The 20,565-nt window shown below is 37.8% G+C and overlaps 1 protein-coding gene across 1 annotated transcript; it reads left to right on the plus strand.

Annotated features, from left to right (window-relative positions):
- The first annotated feature begins 19,327 nt into the window (after positions 1–19,327).
- Positions 19,328–20,565, plus strand: LOC137940363 (transcription factor MYB93-like). Its single transcript, XM_068785391.1, has 3 exons — positions 19,328–19,460; positions 19,588–19,717; positions 19,833–20,565. The coding sequence occupies exons 1-3, from the start codon at positions 19,328–19,330 to the stop codon at positions 20,563–20,565; spliced, it is 996 nt and encodes a 331-aa protein (XP_068641492.1).

The following is a 20,565-nucleotide window of genomic DNA, read 5'->3' on the forward strand; positions in this document are numbered from 1 at the left end:
TAGGGATAGTGCCCTATTGGTGTTTATGAAATTTGTTTTGAGAACTTGTTAACTTTTAGTATTATGAACTTGGCTAGTAGTTATTCATATCTATGATATATTTATGAGAATTAATTATTGCTAGAAGGGAATTAGATGTTTTAGATTATGGTAAAGACATTATTTTGATCACCATATAGAGGTTGAATAGGAAGTTACTTGAGCTATTCAAAATTTGTTTGCACAAAAAAGGAAGACCAATATCTCTGAGATGACCTACCTATTTCTATGAACGTTGATTAAAAAACAGAGGAATTTAAGTTTGCCTTATGAATAGCATGTTTCGAAATCAAATGATGAATTGTCGATAGCGAAAGAAATATGGACTTCTCTAGAGTCCATTTATGATCAGAGAATCAAAATCTCTAAGGTTTATGAGCTACATCCAAGATTATTTAGCCTAAAAAGAGGGGACAAAACTATTATTAGTATTTACCATTCACTTACTACATATGAGAAAGAACTTTGGAAACGAAAAAGGGCAAAATTTTTGTGGCTATGTTTTTGGATGGATTAACCCAGTCGATTGAAGACGATGTGCCTACATTGAAAAAGGCATTTAATAGAGTGGGTTCCCATTGAGATGATAATGATTACACCAAGCAATAAAAGGATAACAAGGGAACAAAGGTTGCTACTGTTACAATATGTTAAAATGTATATTAAATATAATTTATGTTCATCATTGTTGTATAATTTGGGATATGTACATAGGGGTATTTGATTAGGCTTAATGGGATGGGTGGTATTGTCTTGGGCCCATGGGCCATTTTGTAACAGGAAAACCTAAAACTTAAATACTTAATGAAAGGGGAAAAATCCCCAATGGAAACAATTGATTCGTCGTCATTCGTCTGCTTTGTTTTCGCCGTGAAACCAGAGAGCGTTGAGCTCTCTCTTGTTGGTGTTTGGACTGTTCCGTCAGTCCCGTGAGTTTCGTCGGATCGTTAGTTCCCGTCAGATCCTTGATTTGTCATGGTATCAGAGCTAGATTCGTCCGAAGATTAACCATCCAAAGTATTTTGTCCGACAACCTGCGCTGTCCGACGATTTTTTTTTTCTTTTCGGCATTGATTTTGGGGGTCAACGAAAAATTTTGTCTGGCGGTTCTGTTGTCGGAAAAGCTACGGGGGTTCTGCTTCCAGGAAGAGGGTTCTCGTCCGAAGGGGAAACGAAAGGGGTGGTTTTCGGTGGTTGTCAGAAAATATTGTCTGAGCTTGGGCAAGTTGTCGGCAACGCTCCACCGACGGTTTCGTTGCCGGAGAAGCTACAACGGGAAGGGGGTTCTCTCCGAGAAACTCGCCGGAAGGGGGAACGAAGGTACGGATTTTTTTTTACGCCGCACGTTCGATTAATTTTTTGGTATAAGGTTGTTTTGCAATTTGAGAAACTTTGGGGGCTGATTTGCAATTTCTGAAGGTTTTGGGGGCCAATCTGGAATTTCCGAAGGTGCGAGGGTGTTTTTCGAATTTCTAACAGTGTGGGGGTATAATTCGAATTTCTGTTAACTCGGGGGCAAATCTTGGATTTTTGAAAGTGTAGGGGTCTATTTGAAATTTCCAAAAAGCGGAGGTATATTTGGAATTTCTTATTTTGCGAGGGTGCATCAGGAATTTTGCTAGATTTGATCTTATCATGTCAGCGAACAAGTCAGATTTCACTCCTATTTAGTTCACGGGCAAGAACTACGGTACTTGGGAATTTCAGTTATGGTTATTTGTTCAGGGAAGATGTTTATGGGGTCATATTGATGAGAGTGATCCGACACTTAGCGATGCTGACGCATTGTCAAAATGGATCATCATGGATGCTAGAGTCATGACTTGGATACTTGGTTCTCTCGAGCCTCACCTAGTCCCAAATCTGAGGCCCTACAAAACTGCCGCTGATATGTGGAATTACCTCCACAAGGTTTATCGTCAAACTAGCACGGCCCGTCGATTTCAAGTTGAATATGAACTTGCAAATTTCACCCAAGGCAGTCGTTCGATTGAAGAATATTTCTCGGGCTTCCAAAATCTATGGGTTGACTACACTGACATTGTTTATGAGGATGTCCCTGCTGCTGCTCTCTCTGCTGTGCAAGCTGTACATGAAATCTGTAAACGAGATCAATTCTTGATGAAGCTTTGTCCCGAATTTGAGATTGCTCGATCACATCTGATGAATCGTCATCCAGTGCCGTCTCTGGATGCCTGTTTGGGTGAACTTCTCCGGGAGGACCATCGCCTTACTACTCAGGCTGGTATGGAACCTCGCGTTCAGGCTGATCTCTCGGCTCCTGTAGCTTATGTAGCACAAGGAAGACATAAGGGTCGGGACACCAGTTCTGTTCAGTGCTTCTACTGCAAGGCTTATGGTCACTCTGTTCGGGACTACCCTAAGAGGTTAGTTATGTTCTGTAGCTACTGTAAGAAGCCGGGTCATCACATCAACGTTTGCCCTACACGACCTAAAAGGAGGAAGCCTACAACTTATCATGCATCCACCGGTACTTCTAGTTCTATCGCATTGCCGCCTGCCGTTTCAGTCTTTATCATTCCTGTTCTACCAGCACCTGCTAGTTCAACCACCGTCACTCCTGAAATGGTACAACAGATGATCATCTCTGCCTTGTCTACTTTTGGTATCTCAGGTAAACAGATTTCCTACTCAACCATGGTATTTTGATTCTGGTGCCTCTAACCACATGACCAACAATGTGGCATCTCTTTCGAATGTCAGAAAGTATGATGGCAACCTGCACATCAACACTGCTGACGGTAGCACTATGCCTATCAGTGTTGTTAGTAATCTCTCTCCATCTTTAGCAGATGTCTTTGTGTCTCCTAACCTGTCGACAAACCATTTGTCTGTTGGTCAATTGGTTGATAAAAAATGTAATGTTTAGTTTTTTTGCTTTGGCTGTGTTGTGCAGGATCAAGCGTCGGGGCAGGTGATCGCGAAGGGGCCTCAAGTGGGTAGGCTATTTCCCCTTAAAGTCTTTCTATCCACCATTATTCCACGTTCTTATGTAATTTCTTTTGCTTGTAATGTTGTTGGATCTGGCACTAAGTTGTGACATAGACGTCTAGGCCACCCAAACTCAGTTATACTTCGTACATTATTTAAATCAGGTTTATTAGGCAATCAAGATTGTACTTCTCGTGACACATCTTTTGACTATTCATCATGTAAACTTGGCAAAAGTAAAACTCTATCATTTCCGCATCATGCCTCGCATGCCTCCCACTGCTTTGACCTTATTCATAGTAATGTTTGAGGAATTGTTCATGTTATCTCGCATGCACAAATTAAGTACTTTGTCACTTTTATCAATGACTTTAGTCGATTTACCTGGGTCTACTTCTTACGGGTTAAGTCTAAAGTTTTTGTCGTTTTTAAGAGGTTTCTTGCCCTCATTGAAATACAGTTCTCCGCTCACCTTAAAGTACTCTGCTCTGACTCTGAAGGCGAGTACATGTTGGCAGAATTCCAGGAATTTCTTCAAAACAAAGGCATTATCTCACAACATTCTTGTCCCTTGACACCCCAACAAAATGGTATTGTTAAGCGCAAAAATCGTCACCTTCTTGATATGATCCACACCCTTCTTATTGAATCATCCGTTCCTCCTAGGTTTTGGTGTGAAGCTCTCTCTACCTTCGTCCATTTAATCAACCGCCCGCCCTCGCCTGTCTTGCATAATGTTTCTTCCTTTGTTAAATTATTCGGTTATTCTTCGTCCTACACAGATCTTCAGACGTTCGGGTGTGTTTGTTTCGTGCATTTACCTGATCATGAACAACATAAACTTACAGCTCAATCCGTTATGTGTGCATTTATTGGGTATGCCGGTTCTCAAAAGGGCTATGTTTGCTATGATCCTTAGGCACGTTGAGTCCATGTTTCTCGGAATGTGGTCTTCTTGGAAAACCAATATTTCTTTCCATCTCAAGTTACACTTCCGTCTACCTCTTTGTCTAGTTTGTCGAGCTTTGATGAGCCTCAACCCCCTGCCTCGCTGCCCTCTCCTCATCCTGACCTAGCACTTGCTCCTGATCCTCCCTCTACTCCTGCTCCCCTCAATCTTCGCAGATCCACATGTAGTTCTCACCCTCCTGACCGGTATGGTTTTCCCTCCCTTGTATCTCTAGTAGCTACTTTGTCTTCTATTTCCATTCCTTCTGGCTATATACAGGCTATGACACATGAGTGTTGGCAAAAGGCAATGCAAACTGAACTACATGTGCTAGAGGAGAATCACACCTAGGACATCGTGGCTTGCTCTCCTACTATTCGGCCTCTTGGAAGTAAGTGGGTTTTCTCTATCAAGCTGCGTTCAGATGGATCATTGGTTCAGTACAAAGCCTGCCTTGTGGCCCTGAGGAATAGGCAAGAATATGGGATTGCTTATGAGGAAACTTTTGCCCCAGTTGCCAAGATGACCACAGTCCATATTATCTTAGCAATTGCAGCCTCTCAATCTTGGCCATTGCATTAGATGGATGTGAAGAATGTCTTTATCAACGGTGATCTGCAGGAAGACGTCTATATAAAGCTTCCCTCGGGTATGTCAACATCCTCTCCTGATCATGTCTGCAAGCTACAACGTCTTTTGTATGAGCTTAAACAAGCCCCCCGGGTTTGGTTTGAGAAATTTTGCAGAACACTTATCCTCCACCGATTTACCCAGAGTCAGTATGATTCATCTCTCTTTTATCATACGTTTGCTGCGGTCATGGTCATTCTCTTGGTTTATGTGGATGACATCATCATTATTAGCACTGACTCTTGACTGATTACCAAGCTTTAGAAGGTGTTGCATGCCACTTTTCATATGAAAGATATTGGACGCCTCACATCCCTCTTAGGGCTAGAGGTACATCACATACCCAACGATATTTTCTTAAACCAACATAAGTATATTCAAGATCTTATCACACTCACTGGGTTGGAGGACACATCTTCGGTGGCTACCCCTATGGAGGTCAATGTCAAATATTGGAAAGATGAAGAAACTCTCCTTGATGATCCGACTATCTATCGACGACTGGTCGGGAATCTCATATACTTGACTACTACTCGCCCAGACATTTCCTATGTTGTTCATAAGGTCAGTCAGTGTATGACATCTCCTCGACACCTTCATCTTACGGCAGTTCAGCGTATCATCCGCTATCTGCGCAGCTCCCCTGCTCGTGGTTTATTCTTTCCTACCGACTCCGCGTTACATCTGGTTGCCTACAGTGATGTTGATTGGGCAGGGTGCCCCAATACCCGTCGCTCTACTACAGGCTGGCGTATGTTTTTAGGCGATGCACTGATTTCTTGGAAATGTAAGAAATAAGACCGGGTGTCCAAGTCATCTACTGAGGCCAAGTATCGTGCTATGTCTACTGCGTGTTTTGAAGTTATTTGGCTCCGCGGTCTTCTTACTGTGCTCTAGTTTCCTCAGCCCTCATCTACACCGTTTCATGCAGATAATACAAGTGCTATACAGATTGCAGCCAATCCGGTTTTTCAAGAGCGTTCCAAGCATATTGAGGTTGACTGTCACTCCATCCGTGACACTTTGGAACACTGGGTAATATCTCTTCCGTACATTTCTTCGGATCTTCAAGTGGCCGATGTCTTCACCTAAGCATTGTCTCAATCCCGACATAATTTTTTGGTTGGAAAATTGTTGCTGGTTGACTCATCATCATCAATTTGAGGGGGGATGTTACGATATGTTAAAATGTATATTAAATATAATTTATGTTCATAATTGTTGTATAATTTGGGATATGTACATAGGGGTATTTGATTAGGCTTAATGGGATGGGTGGTATTGTCTTGGGCCCATGGGCCATTTTGTAATAGGAAAACCTAAAGCTTAAATACTTAATGAAAGGGGGAAAATCCCCAACGGAAACATTTGATTCGTCGTCTTCGTTTTCGCCATGAAACCAGAGAGTGTTGAGCTCTCTCTTGTTGGTGTTTGGACTGTTCCGTCAGTCCCGTGAGTTTCGTTGGATCATTAGTTCCCATCAGATCCTTGATTTGTCAGCTACCCTTACTATAAAATCAACAGTGGGTCGGTCCAAGCCCCCCCCAAGAACGTTAGAGCAATAGGGGTTGAGGAAGAGAAAGCTATAGAAGTGGTAGAGGATGTGCTGATAGTAGAAGTGACGAAAAGTGTGTTTATTGCGGGCAAAATAATTATTTCTCTTATAAGTATTGGGTAACTTTGGTAAACCTACTTTGGCTAATTTGAATGTTTCAGAAAGTAGTGCTAAACCTATCTATTCACCTAACAAGAATCATTCTAGGTGGTCTAGATGAACTTCAATAGTTGGCACAAAGGCTAACACAATTGACCTCACCTAGCATATTTGTTCAGTTGAAGGACCCGACAACCACAACAACAATCACCATGACAAGTTCAGGTATTTCAGCTTTCTATGTGTCCCCTACTACTACATCGAGGATTGATTCTGGTGAATCAACTCAGTCAAGTATGTCATCCTACTAGTCTTAATCAGTCCTCTGTGTTTAGACATGTTACTCTTGTTGATGGTTTTGTCTTACCTGTTAGTTGAGTAAGGAAATTTTAGTCTACTTCATCTTTGCCTTTGGAGTTAGTTTTATTTGTCTCCAAATTCCATGTTAACTTGTTTATCAATCAAATTACAAAGTTTTTAAATTATGGAATAACATTTTTTCTACATATTTTGTGTTTCAGGACCCCTAAATGAGGAAGACAATTAGTTAGGGTGAGAGAGAGAGAGGTTCTACCACTTGGAAGGTTCACCGTTGAAAACTTCTTCAACATTTCATTTAGATGTTTCACTCTTCCAATGCCACTTACAACTAGGACATTTCTCTCCAACAAACTTATGCCAAATGTTTCTAGAATTGTCATCCACTTTATCTATTCAATGTAAATTATGTCAGCTTGGGAAGCATCGTCGCTCATCTTTTTCTTCGTGTCAACATTATCGTACCACTAGTTTATTTGAAATAATCGATTTTGATGTATGGGGTCTTTGTTGGGTCCCTTGAATCTTTGCTTTCCAATACTTTGTCTTTTTTATTGATGATTTTGGTAGAACTTTAAGAGACAAAACTAAAGTATTTGATGTATTCCTCAATTTGTATAATAAAATAAAAAATTAGTTTTGGTGTCTCTCTTCCAATTTTTTGTTTTTGACAATTGATTCTTGAGTTTACGATTCATAAGTTTAACTCCTTTTGTTAATCTTAAGCCATTATTCCTTGGTTTTTCTTTATGTATGCTCTACAACAAAATAAAGTAATCGAACATAAGAATCATCATTTACTAGAGATTTTACGAACTTTGCTCTTCAAAATACAAAATCCAAAGCCTTGTTAGGGTGACCATTGTTTTCACAACATGCTATCTCATAAATTGAATGTCTTCATCAGTTCTTGGGGGGAATATTCTACTCCAAATTCTTAAACCCAATTATGAGTTATTCTCTCTTTATCCTCAAGTATTTGAGTGTGTTTACTATGTCCATGTCCAATGACAAATTGTCACTAAGATCAGCCAAATGAGTGTTTTTGGATATTCTTGTACTCAAAGAGGGTACAAGTACCATTGTCCTTCAACACATAAGACATATATCTCTAGAGATGTCACATACATTGAAAATATTCCTTATTTTTTAGAATTTGTTAAAGCTATTACTCTTGTGGCACATGATGTTGTCACTCCTATTTTGGTGGAGATTCTTAGTGTTGTATCTTTGCTAATAGAGCCAAATCAACTGCAGGTGTATCAACGAAGAAAGACTCCAAAAAGCCAACCAAAGCTTCTTACTTTCTACCCTTGTCAATTTGCTCATCACTGGTGGTTCTTGATGTAAGTACCCTAGACCTTTCTATTATTGTTTGTAAGGGTGTAAATACTTGAACTCAACATCTTATTTCCAAATTTGTGTCCTTAATTGCTTGTTTGGTTATTTCAAAATCTTTATCTTGTCCTTATCTTCTTGTATTATTCATTCTTTATTATAAGAAGTATCGCCATCTCTTGAATGGAAACAAACAATGGATGTGGATATGAAGGAATTGATTACTAGAGGCAATTGGACTCCATGTGATCCCTCCTTCTAATGTTGGTGTTGTAAGGTGTTTTTGGGTATATGTGGTAAGTTATAATGTGAATGGGTTTGTTGAGCTGTATAAGGCAGGATTTATAGCAAAGAGTATACTTAAAACGTAATATATATATTTTTAGACTTTCTCATTTGTAGGAAGAGTGATTTTTATTTGCTTTTAGTACCCATTGGGGTGAAAAATGTATGACCCATTGTTTCAATTGGACACTAAAAGAGCATTTTTGTATGGGCAATTGGAAGAAAAAATTTACATGGATCAACTTCCTGGATATTTGCTCAGGAGGAGTTTGGGAAAGTACTTAGACTTAACAAGGCAATTTATAGCTTTAAATAGAGTCTTAGAGTGTACTTTGAGAAGTTAAGTAATGTGGTTATGTCCTTGGATTTCATAGAAAACATTGTGGCCATTTTTTATTTGTTTTGAAATGAAACTCTAGAGTTATGGTATTAATTATGTGTATGTAAATGGCATTGTGCTATCAAGAAGTGGTACTATGAGTATTTAAGAAGTGAAATAATAATTGGCCAAGCATTATCAAATAAAAAATTTGGGAGCTCATAAGTACTTTCAAGGAATTGAGGTAAAAATAAGTAAAACAAACATATTTTTTACTCGGTGGAAATATGTAATTAATATGTTGTAAGAATATATCTTGTTGGGAGCAAAGCCTGTGGGGACCCATATCGAAATGAACCACACTCTACATGATGATAGCACATATTAATTATGGAGGTTAGTCGACAAGCTCATTTATGCAACCATTACACGGTTTGATATATCATTTATGGTACGTGTTGTCATTCAATTTATGGAGCATTTAAGGAAAATTAATTGGAGGCAGCATATGGAATATTGTATTTAAAAAGTGTACTTGGAAAAGGCTTACTATATGAAACACATGATCATTTACAAGTTGAAGGATTTTCAAATGTTGACTAGGCAGGATCTAAGCTAGGTCGAAAGTCTACCATTGGTTGTTGTGTATTTATTGGAGGTAGTTTAATTAGCTGAAGAAAAAAAAGTGAAATGTTGTTACTCGCTCGAGTGCTTAAGTAGAATATAAGGCTATGAAGCATACAATGCGTGGTTGTTGTAGGTAAAGTCTATCTTGCAAGAATTAGGTTTCCAACTAAGGATTCTATGTCCGTGCACTATGATAACCAAACAATTATATTCATCGTAAAGAATGCAATATTTCAAGAAATGAACAAGCATGTTGAGGTACATTTTTTGTATGTAAGAGGTGCAGTAACAAATGGATTTGCAGTCACTTTATATGTTCCATGCACTATGATAGCCAAACAACTATATTCATCATAAATAATTTCATGAAATGAACAAGCATGTTGAGGTACATTATTATTATTATTATTATTGTAAGAGATGTAATAATAAATGGATTTGTAGTCACTTTATATGTTTGATCTGCTAACCAATTTGTTGATATGTTCACAAGGGTATGAGGATAGCTTGACTTTAGGAGTTTTTGTAACAAGATGGGGTTTTATGATATATATGCTTTAGCTTGATGAGAAATATCGAATTATGTAAAGAAATACCTTTTGGAAAATTTGCATGTGTCAAATTATCCTATAGGATAGTAGTAAGCTCAAATGTGTATAGGAACTTTACATTTCAACTTTGTTTAAATTTTGAAGGACATTGTTTTCACTTAAGTGATTTATTAATAGAGAGAGGTTGACTCTGGCCTGTTTGGAATGTGTGCAAACTGCCACACCCTTCTCTCATCCCTCCTCTTTTCTATCTTCTTTCTTATCTCTCTACTCAATCTATCAATTTTTAATAATTTTCATACTTGGAATATATATTTCACATCTTTTGTGTATGTTTATAAGAAGCTAAAAGTTGGCTTGTCAATGAGTTCATATTGGAGGTGATTAGATGGGTTCGAATCCAAATATGACTAATAGAAAATAAATTCGAGCAATATTAGATACAAAAGATTGATGTTGCCAAACAAACACAATGTTATTTCATATTTAATGTTAATATATCTTTAAGTTTTTCTTTTATTAAGTTTTTAAACCTACTCTTTAGTGTTTAAATTCTCTGTCTTTCTCTACTCCAATTATTATTTTCGAGATATGCTACCCTACTGTAGTCATCTTGGTTTTCCCCTAGAGATTTTGTATTAAGAAGTGCTAGTTTTGATTTTTGCTTTTAAATGTTGTGTGCATTACATTTGTTTTACTTCAACAGAAGAAAAAGGTTAATTTAAAATTAGTTTAATTTTTTTTAAAAATTAAATAAGGTCATGTGTAATTACTTTTATACGAGGAATTCGATATAATATATATTTTGCATTTTTATTGTATATTTAAAAATAAATAAAAGTAGACAATAACCCCAAAAATGAGTGATAAAATCCGTGAAATATAACCTTGAACATGCTTAACTTGTTCAAAAGGGATTCGAATCTGAATTAGACTGATCGAAATAAATTTGAATAAAACCAAATCCAACACGCTTCATGCATATGCAAAATAGTTTGCCATAAATTGATATAGTCGATGCTACAATGACAACCAATTATAATTTTATTTCATCATTAATGATAGTTTACCTTTATCTTCTTCATCCATGTTCAAAGAAACATGGCCAATAGAATATGGAATAGGGGTCCAATCCAAGCCCAATTGTTTGGTTAGCATCAATAAATCGTCCATGTTGAAAGAAAACAATTTATGTTCTATATGTATGAGTTCTTGGTGGTGGGCTTGAACATAAGTCACATGGTCCAAAGAGGTCTGAATCCGAAATCCCACTAATTGAATAATAAACAAAGTAATAATTGAGAGACAAAGCGACAATCAGTAAAATATTACAATCATAGCGTAAATATTTGACTAAATAATACTTCTTTAATCTCCAAATTTCTTTTCCCATGCAGACTCGATATAACTTCTCTCCCCTTTCACCCTCCATTGCATTAAAAGAGACTGGTCTGAACACTAAACCACAAAAAATAATATTACAAGGCAGGTGGTCCAACTTGCAACTTGCAACTTGCTACGAGCATTTCTAGCTTTAAGGCTCATGGACCAGACCCTGTTCCATCGAATTATGACGGGACCTTTTCATTAACTCGTGGCGTATAGGTCTCATTCTTGTGTTTTAATAATCAATAGACAAGAGCATGGTGGTTTCTTTTTCATATTGATGGAGCAACTATCTAGGACCTACCCTCTTTACCTCTTTCAATGAAATATCATAGAACTATTTGATCTACTCCTTGTCTTCATCTTCTCCAAAGCATTAATTTTCCCTTATTTCTTCCCATCAATAATGGTATTTGCATTTTATATCGTTTTATATGTCATCCACTCGATTCCTCTTGTTTGCACGCTCACACTACCCTTCCCATCTATATTTATTAATCAATTCCACGTGCACCGCATTTGAAGTTGTTGGCTTTGCATTAAGAAATATCGCAACAAGCAATATAGAGAGAAAAATAGTAGGAAAAATTAGAGATATACTTCGACATAGTTATTACAAAGTCAATTTGTTAACTAGTGGTCCTTGTGCAGCCTAATGTAATGAGATGGCACACATTTGATGGTAACAAGTTAATCATGGGTGAATATTATAGACGTGTGCATGTGCATTAATTTAAACTTTCATGATTTAGAATCTTTGTTAGAGGATATGTCAATTGTTTGGAAGTTAAATCATTGTTCTTGGTTTGTTTTATTAGAAGGGAATCATTTGCATGCCCCAAGAGTCCTTACCACTTTGACACTAAAATACTTCTATTTTATTATTTTAGCATTAAATACTAAGGTGTTATACAACTTGCATGGATATGTAGATTATGCAGTATCAATTTTTTTTTTTTAACATTCCTACGTGATACATCTTTATAAACTATATCGATGTTGTATCGTATACATTGATTAGTATTTAAGTACAATAGAAGAGTCTCATTGACTGAAGTGAGTGCTACAATTAGAGTTGATGCTTGTTACTGAAGGTCGAACCTTATGTAATTTCTTAAACACTACAACTAGGTAAAGAGTAGAGATACTTGAAAAAAAAAATATCCAGAAGAAAGCAAATATAGAGAAGATGATTTAATGAGCTGCTCTAATACCATATAAGAGAATGTTGTTGATTGAATTGAACCACGATTTTGTATTGATTTAGAGTTATATATAGAGAGATTTACAACAAGAATCACCTAAACAGAAGGGTGATTCTAAGGATTCCTATTCTTATAGAAGACTCAACTAATTAACTAATCTCATGTATACGATTTTTACTGAGTCAAGTATCTCTGCTCTTTACTAGGGATCATATAATCCACACTGTCCAGTGGCCAACTACTACAAGGGTGTAAAACATGGTTTGCCATGTAGCTAATATTATCGGTTATTAAGAAGATATTTTATCGTACTTCATGAAGGCTGAAACACGAATAAAAACTCATATTATCGGATTCTAGGTACCCAATACCGAAACAGTAAACCTTGGAGGAAATGTTTAGAAATGCGACTAGCAAAACAATATTGTATCTTAAGTTTCTTTTAGATGTAACCAAATGCACATTAGAGTTCTTATTCTCGCAATTTGGTGAAGTTTGAACTTGTTTGGAGGTTATCAATTCTCTTTAGGTTTTATTAGTAGTCTTAGCCAACCTCAAAACCATCAGATCTACACAACAATATGAATGTAAAATAATGTAAAATACCAGTGAAACCTAAATGTCTATTATATTTTAGCCTCGTCTAATTCATGTCACATAATCAATCAAGCCATCTGCTCTGTACCCCAAGACTGTGGTCTTTCTTTGGGTACTCAGCAGTGGCAGTTGAGCCAACAAAGGTCAAGGATGTAGCGTGCAGATTTTCACTAAATTTTGTCATAAGCATTGCTGTTCATGAACTAGATTAAAAAAGACCTGAAAATTCACAAACTGGAGTAAATAATTATCTTTGTCCAGGATATTGGGCATAACGGTTGAGAAAACTCTCACCAAGGAAAACTACCGAACGTAACTCCTCCTTTATTTGGGATTCTTGATTAGAAGCAAATCTTGATCCACAAGGATTCTTGGTTTTATATAATCTCTGATCTAAGATTAATTATTGGACTGTTTGGGTCATTTAATATGATTTGTAAGTTAAATAACTGGCTGGTTCTAGAAGCAACTGAAGTAATGCAGCTGGGTTTTCTTCACTTGCCATGAAACTGATTTTGTTCTCTGGAGAATTTTTTCTGCAACTCCCTCCGACTCACGAAACTGTTATTTCTTATAGATAATCATGAACAGGAGTGAAATAAACGAAAATTTGGACAGTCTTCTGGGACCCTTTACGATCGGCCAAAGCTGCACCATGAAGAAAAGCAGGGTATCTTCTTACCCACCCTTTCTGTCTCTGACTTACGTGCATAAATGATAACAGAAGAAGGCAGGACTTTAAAAGCTAAAAAGAAAATGAATCAGTGGAGTTATAAGGAGACTAATACCTGGCCAAAGGGAGATCTTGGTGAGGTCAAATCTTCAAACATTTCACGTACGTGTTGTTGTTGTTAGTGAGTCTCTCTCTCCCCACCAACTGGAAAGGCTCTTTTTATTTTTCTGCGATGATGGTCTTCCTTCTTCTTCTGTTTGATCTCCAATAATGTAAGCAATGATACCTGCGATGAAAACCAGAGTGGATAGAGCCACAGTGTCCGTATTGGGGCGAAAATAAACAAATATATAGAATACTATATACCATGATAGGGATGAGTAAGCCATGATCAGTCCCACGTGAGGGTGGAACACCTGGTTCAGAGCCATTGGAGAGACAAAATATCTCGCTTAATACAGTCATTATCATTGAAATTGCAAAGATACGATGAAACTAGCATAGATTCAGAGGGCCTACACTTCCAGTTTTATATGTATTTACGGTTGGTAATCTCCTTCACACGATGAAAAGGGATGTAATCCTTAAAATACACAGAGAAATACGGCTCACGTGTATAGGATATAGTTCTGGGTAATGAAAACTGTAGAGGGAGGAGGGAAGGATGAGAGAATATTTTAGTCATGAAATTTGGATAAACAAAATGTTTCAGAAATTTAAAACTGGTCGGAAGTTTCTCTATCACCATTCAGAAAGATGCCTCAAGGTTGTCATGGGGAAGGGTTTATTCTATGTTGAAAATGTGGAAGAAAGTGATGTACTTGCAATTAGACAATTATACTGGATTTTTTTTCTCCTTCTTATTGAAGTTTGTGAAGGGAGTCTCCGTTCCAGCACATATTAGGGTTTGTTTGGAACCCCGAGAAAAGAATTTGTCCATTATTATTCCCAAAAATAATTACTAAAAATGAGATAATAATCAAATTCTTCTGTTCACTAACTAATTTTGGGAATAATAATAATCGAATTCTCATTTTTTTTCTTTTCCATGGGTTCCAAACAAACCCTAAGATCTTCAATAATGGCAGAAAACAAAGTGACTCAAGACTTTTAATGCCATGTATTAGTATGATGGAATAAAGTATAAGGTATCGTAAGGATAAATATAGAGGGGTGATACCAAAATTTTAGGGCTGATTTAAATTTAAACTCACTGTTATCACTCCCAAATTGCTAATTCACTCCCAGAGATCCCTGATCATGGAATTAAAGTGTGCATCTACTAAAATCAGCCAAATGATATCCGCTATAAAAACTCACACTTGGGACTTACGGTCAACAGCTACTAGGTCCAAACACCTAAACTCAGCTAAATGATTTAAAATTGAGCCTCTTGATAGCCAAATGTTAAAATAACTGAAAATAAGATTATATTCAATTCGGAGGTGAGTTTAGCAATTCAGCAGCTCTAATGGATTGAAAATAAAAGGCATTCAGAATAGTGCAAAGCTGATAATGCAAAGAAGTCTACTAATCAGTCACTCAATACGAAGATGTTGAGCCTAATATGATATGAAAATAAAATGATAAACACTCAGATATTAGGAAACTAAGTATTCAAATAAGATTTTAAAATCCAAACACTAAAATGCTTAACCCTAATTGAAAACCTTAGTAAAGTCACTTCCTTTCAAACTTTTGAAAGGGCTAAAACTTGCAAATCACTATGAAGACACTTGGGTGCTTTAAATTTTGTTGAGGCATGGATGTCTCAACATTTGGGGTGAGTTTGATTTATATAACACGAATTCAACATTAAAAAAACTAGTTGTTACAAGCGGATAAGGCTTATTTTGTATTTAACAAAAATAAGTGATAACTAAATAAAAAATTATGAAAAAATAGTCAATAAGTTCTATTTTTGTTTTTGGACATTTTGGTGGGTCACTTATAAGCTTTAGAGACCTAGAGCTTCCATATCTGAGTCTAATAGTTTGAAAATTTGAATTTATACTAAAAGGGACTCTTCTTGCTCTTGTGTCATGTTGAAGTTGTCTCTTTCTTTATCGAAGCTCTTTCTTGAGGCCCTTTTTTGTTGCTTCTCACTCAGATAAGGTCGAGTCCTCTTATGTAGTCGACTCTTGTTGTATGCACTTTGGTACAAGATCTAACTCCTTACTTTCCAAATTACACACTCTCCAAACAATTTCCCAACCAATAAAAGTGCGTCTCATGTATGCGAAGAAGAGAGAAGGATAAAAGAGACCTGATTTCATTGGTGACACATGAGATTTTTTTACTAGAAAAAATAAACATTATCACCAAACCCAAATCCCTAATAATGGTTACTCACTTACTTTAATCAAATGGTTGTGACCACTTGACAGAGAAGATAATGGGAACATATTCTCTGAACCTTCAATAAAATATTAAGAACAAGAGATCTCATTAAATTTAGTACCCAATTAGAAAAACTGGGTATTTGCCCAACTTGAACTTCCCATGTCTTCCAACCTTTCTTCTCCATATAGTCAATATCTTTTCCTCTTCATCTACTCCACTCTCAGATTTTCTTTATTGCATGTAACCGTATGTGCTTTCATCTCCCTTTTGCATGGGATTAAAGAGACATAAAAGAACAGTTTGAAGGGCACGAGCATGGATTCTTTTATGCATTTTGTTGGAAACCCAATGTGACAAGAAAATTAGTTGATAGCTGACTTTTAAAACAATATCATAAGCTCAGTGACATCCCAAATCTGCAATGACTATCTATATTATTTTATCCCACAAGGTTTTTCTTTAGGTGGTCCACCAGACAAGAAACCTTGGTTGAACAAGCAACTCTTCAAATGTCACTGAAAAGAAAATTGGTTTCCTTTCGTAAAGAAGGTGGTGACTTGGTTTTTTTTCTTCTTAATTCTCCCTTCTCTCGGATCAAAAACTTGCATCTGCAGCAAATGAGGTAAGTTGCAGGAAAAAATGGGGATGAACCAGAAAACCCTCTTCCTCTTCTTTTGACTCTTGCCATTGACATGACACGTACGATATACGCTCAAAATTTTTATCTATCGGAAAAAGAATCTTGAGAGACAAGGTAAGGTAACAGCAGCCACTGAGAAAATTGGAATTGGGTTTTCAAACAATCTACCCAGAGACTCAAAACTTCCATGGAGCTAAGGTGTTTGATTTATTTCTTCTTTGAAGTATCCAGTTCCGTAGAATGATTGTTCTAAGCGTTTTATTGATCAGGTCACTTTGAATGGAAAAAATTACAATGGGAGAGAGCTGAGAAGTTTCCCCATCAGTGGAAAAGATTTAAACTGGCCGTGATCTACAAGGAAAAGCATTTTTCCCCAGATAAAAATGGAGGACTATCGCTGTCTTGGTAGTTAAACTTTGATTGTCCAATATTTTTACAAAGGGCATTCCAGGAAGTCGCAGAAAGGCCTACTATATAGTTTACGGAGCTCTGTCCAGTAGCTTCTCAATGCATTGCGGCCAATTCCAGTCCAATGAACGACAAAAGGGAAGAGACACGCCACCAACGAATGCCATTGACGCATTCCATGAAGCTCCGGAGGCGGCAACAAGGGACTCAACATCACAGCATTGCGACCTTGTGTTGGGTTTGGTTGCAGAAGAAGAAAGTGCGTCAGCCATGAAAGAGAAAAACGGAAGAATGTCTCCAAGTTTACAAGGGTAGAGGAGATTTAGGGCGTCGGCTGCACCAACTTCCCCTCTAACCTTCCCTGTAGGTCAAAGGTGTCACATCCTCTTTTGAATGTTTCGGTTTTCCGAAACACCTCAAGATCGTAAAACATCGAGATATATCGCCAATCCTTCAGTTCAGTCCTATGGCTACGAAGCTGATGAAATCGATGAACCCGATTAATCCAATTTCGATCGTGATCACGACCAAAGATTAACTATACCCTCCAATTCTTCTCCCCTTAATGCATCATTAACTTAATAGAATGGTCCGCTATTTTTATGTGACATCTAATATAGAGAATGTCAAGCGAGGTGTCTTAATCTTGTTTTTAATTAGGGATTTGATGATTAATATAAAAGAGCTTCACCTATGAGAATCGTAGTTGGTCAGGGTGGGAAGCCCGTCACACCCACGTGGAAAGAGACCATTAACTCTTAGAATTTTTTTTCCATTAAACTTAGGTCTGTTTATGTTAATCTATGGTCCGAGTTACTAACCCCAAACATCATACCCAGATGATATTATTGCCCTAACGGGATGCTTCGGAGGCTCGAAGATTTAGCCATGTCATGAATGATTGGTGGTAAATAGGATATGAAAATAACAGCTTTGACAATAGGTGAGTCATGAAGAATTTAGGGTTTTCTATGGTTGATGGAAGTAACCTTGAGTAAGAAATTCTAATGAATAGCGTATCACCTTGGATTTTCTCAACTCTGCGGCTGAAAAGACATGGAGGACTGATCCGATACAAATCGTCATTTGGTGTGAAACACTATCTCAGCCATCCGATCATGATCAATGGTTATCTCAATCGTCCGATTATGATCGGGCAGCTAAGATAGCTATTTCACGTGTTTTACACCAAATGGTTTTTCATATTGGATCAATTGTGTAAAACATGACCCATCTAGTTCTCTATTTTCGAACTTAGTTCAAATGTTCCAAACACCACTAAGTTGTAGCCTGATTAGATTGACTTACCTCTATGGCTGCACTCAATTGTGACTCAATGTTGATTGTTGATACCTAGTGATTAATCATTTCATTTGTAGCTCAGAATTTTTAAAGTTCTTGGAAAGTACAATTTTCGGAGAAAATCTTAGTTGGTATTCGAGTTTCATGGTATTTCTCTTGCTAAGCCAATCCAAAACCTCAGTTTGTTTTCTCATGGGTGACCTATGAGTTAAATATTATATTTGAGCACGTAAAAAGGGGTTGATTAAAGAAGTGTCCGTAAGTGCTTGGAGTCTAGGGTTTGAAATCTGATACGTGAGTTAAAACGAAGGGAGCCATGCAATGGGGGGACCGACGTTACGTGGAAATTTCAAGGGTGACGAAATGGCGTGCATGGGTTTGATATCTCCGTCCGGACATCGTGCGACACGCGTAGTAAAAAGCTTACGTCCTCCCCGAGCTTTCCCTCTCACCTTCTTCCTCCCTTCCTTCTCGACCCAAAGATGACAGCCAGAACGGTTTTGTTTCTCTGAGACCACTTTGCCACTAGGGCTCCCTCCTGCTACCTACTGTGTCCTCTCGTTAGAACCAAGTTATGAATAGTTGACCTTTTTTTAAGGGTTTTTACGATCATAATTGATGTTGGTGGAGTGGGAAGAAGAAGACAAAGATAATCAATTTCCAATTAAACTAGATAATCGTATCCCAGTTATAATCATTATAGGCATTCGGTATGAACCCCTCCAAATAATGACAGATTGTTCATATTTTTGCCTCAATTACTTGACAGTAACTGATCACTGTACCGGAGATTAGCTCTCTCTTTTAACAGAACAGCAGGAAGTAGCAGAAATGTCATTTTTTCTTATTAAGGGTGAAGGACCCACGTTGATTTGAAAAGATATGCAGAGGAAAGACCCGATGAAATGAAGAAGGTATTGTCAATCGGAGAAAGATGAGGGCAGTAATTGAAAATTTCTGTAATGGGCCGGAGCCATCAGTCGTTTTCGCTGAAATTTTAAAAAGATAAAAAATAAAGAATGGAACATGGATGTATAAATACGACATGAAGTCTATTTTGGTAGCGAAGTGGGTTCAGAGGAAGCAGTGACTTCTTCTAGCAAAGAATAGGATGGGTAGATCACCCTGCAGCGATGAAAATGGCCTCAAGAAAGGTCCTTGGACGCCGGAAGAAGACCAGAAGCTCGTCCAGTACATTCAGAAGCACGGCCATGGCAGCTGGAGGGCTCTCCCTAAGCTTGCAGGTGAAGAGAACTATTACAATAACATTCAAGCCTTCTGCATCTTTCGTGTACTTTGGTTTATATTTTCATGTGTGTGTTACAGACTGTCTGCTGTGTGTCTTATTGAGGTCTTAATCGACATTTGCAGGACTCAACAGGTGCGGCAAGAGTTGCAGGTTGAGATGGACGAATTACTTGCGACCTGATATCAAGAGGGGGAAATTCTCCGCAGACGAAGAACAGACGATCCTCAATCTCCATTCCATCCTCGGGAACAAGTAATTCGTTGAACTTACAGATGTTTGAAGTGGTTCAGAAGGCTAAAAATCGTTTGCTTCTGTTGATATATCGATTGTGTTTTCTCATTTGAATTTAATTCTCTGTCTACTCCAGGTGGTCAGCCATTGCAACACATCTCCCAGGCAGAACTGATAACGAAATAAAAAATTTCTGGAACACCCACCTCAAAAAGAAGCTTATCCAAATGGGTTTCGATCCGATGACTCATCGGCCTCGAACTGACATCTTTGCTAGCCTGCCTCACCTGATTGCTCTGGCGAATCTGAGAGAGGTGATGGATCAGCACCCTTGGGAAGAACATGCCGTCAAATTACAAGAAGCCATTCAATTGGCGAAGGTTCAGTACCTACACTATCTTCTCCAATCAGCTGCTTCATTGTCGTCTAACGACACAACTTCTAATAACATAAGCAGTATGACAGATTTGGACGCCATTAATCTTTACAACTCTGCAATTCCTTCACCCAAGGACTCCATTTTGATGAGCTCCTCCCCTTTTGAAAATGTCGCCACCTCTTCTTCGCTCGGAGTTGCTCCTTGCCTATTACCCAATGATCCGATTCCATACACTCCTTTACAAGACCACCAATTTTCCTGCATTTATCAGCCACCCATGAGCAACGAAATCAACCAAGAGTCCAATTTCACAGGCTTCAGCCCGGGGGAGACCACACCCAGATCACCGTTGGTAAAGCCATCACTGATCGGAGAGTATTCAATCAACCACTCTGGGGACGCTTGCAGTACTTCCAGCTATGGCGGAGGTGCTTCCTCCTTCTGGCCTGAGCTCTTGCTTGAGGAACCTTTCATTCATGAAATTGCTTAA

This window comes from Aristolochia californica, unplaced genomic scaffold (assembly GCF_029961685.1).
Source record: "Aristolochia californica isolate CCGP_79_NKW_82.1479 unplaced genomic scaffold, dmAriCali1.0.hap1 SCAF_9, whole genome shotgun sequence".
NCBI lineage: Eukaryota > Viridiplantae > Streptophyta > Magnoliopsida > Piperales > Aristolochiaceae > Aristolochia > Aristolochia californica.

Excerpts from the sequence above, each read along its gene's own strand:
- LOC137940363 (XM_068785391.1), top strand. The coding sequence starts at position 19,328 with ATGGGTAGATCACCCTGCAGCGATGAAAATGGCCTCAAGAAAGGTCCT. Across the intron at positions 19,461-19,587 it reads GGCTCTCCCTAAGCTTGCAG|GACTCAACAGGTGCGGCAAG; the intron begins GTGAAGAGAACT and ends CGACATTTGCAG. Across the intron at positions 19,718-19,832 it reads CATTCCATCCTCGGGAACAA|GTGGTCAGCCATTGCAACAC; the intron begins GTAATTCGTTGA and ends TGTCTACTCCAG.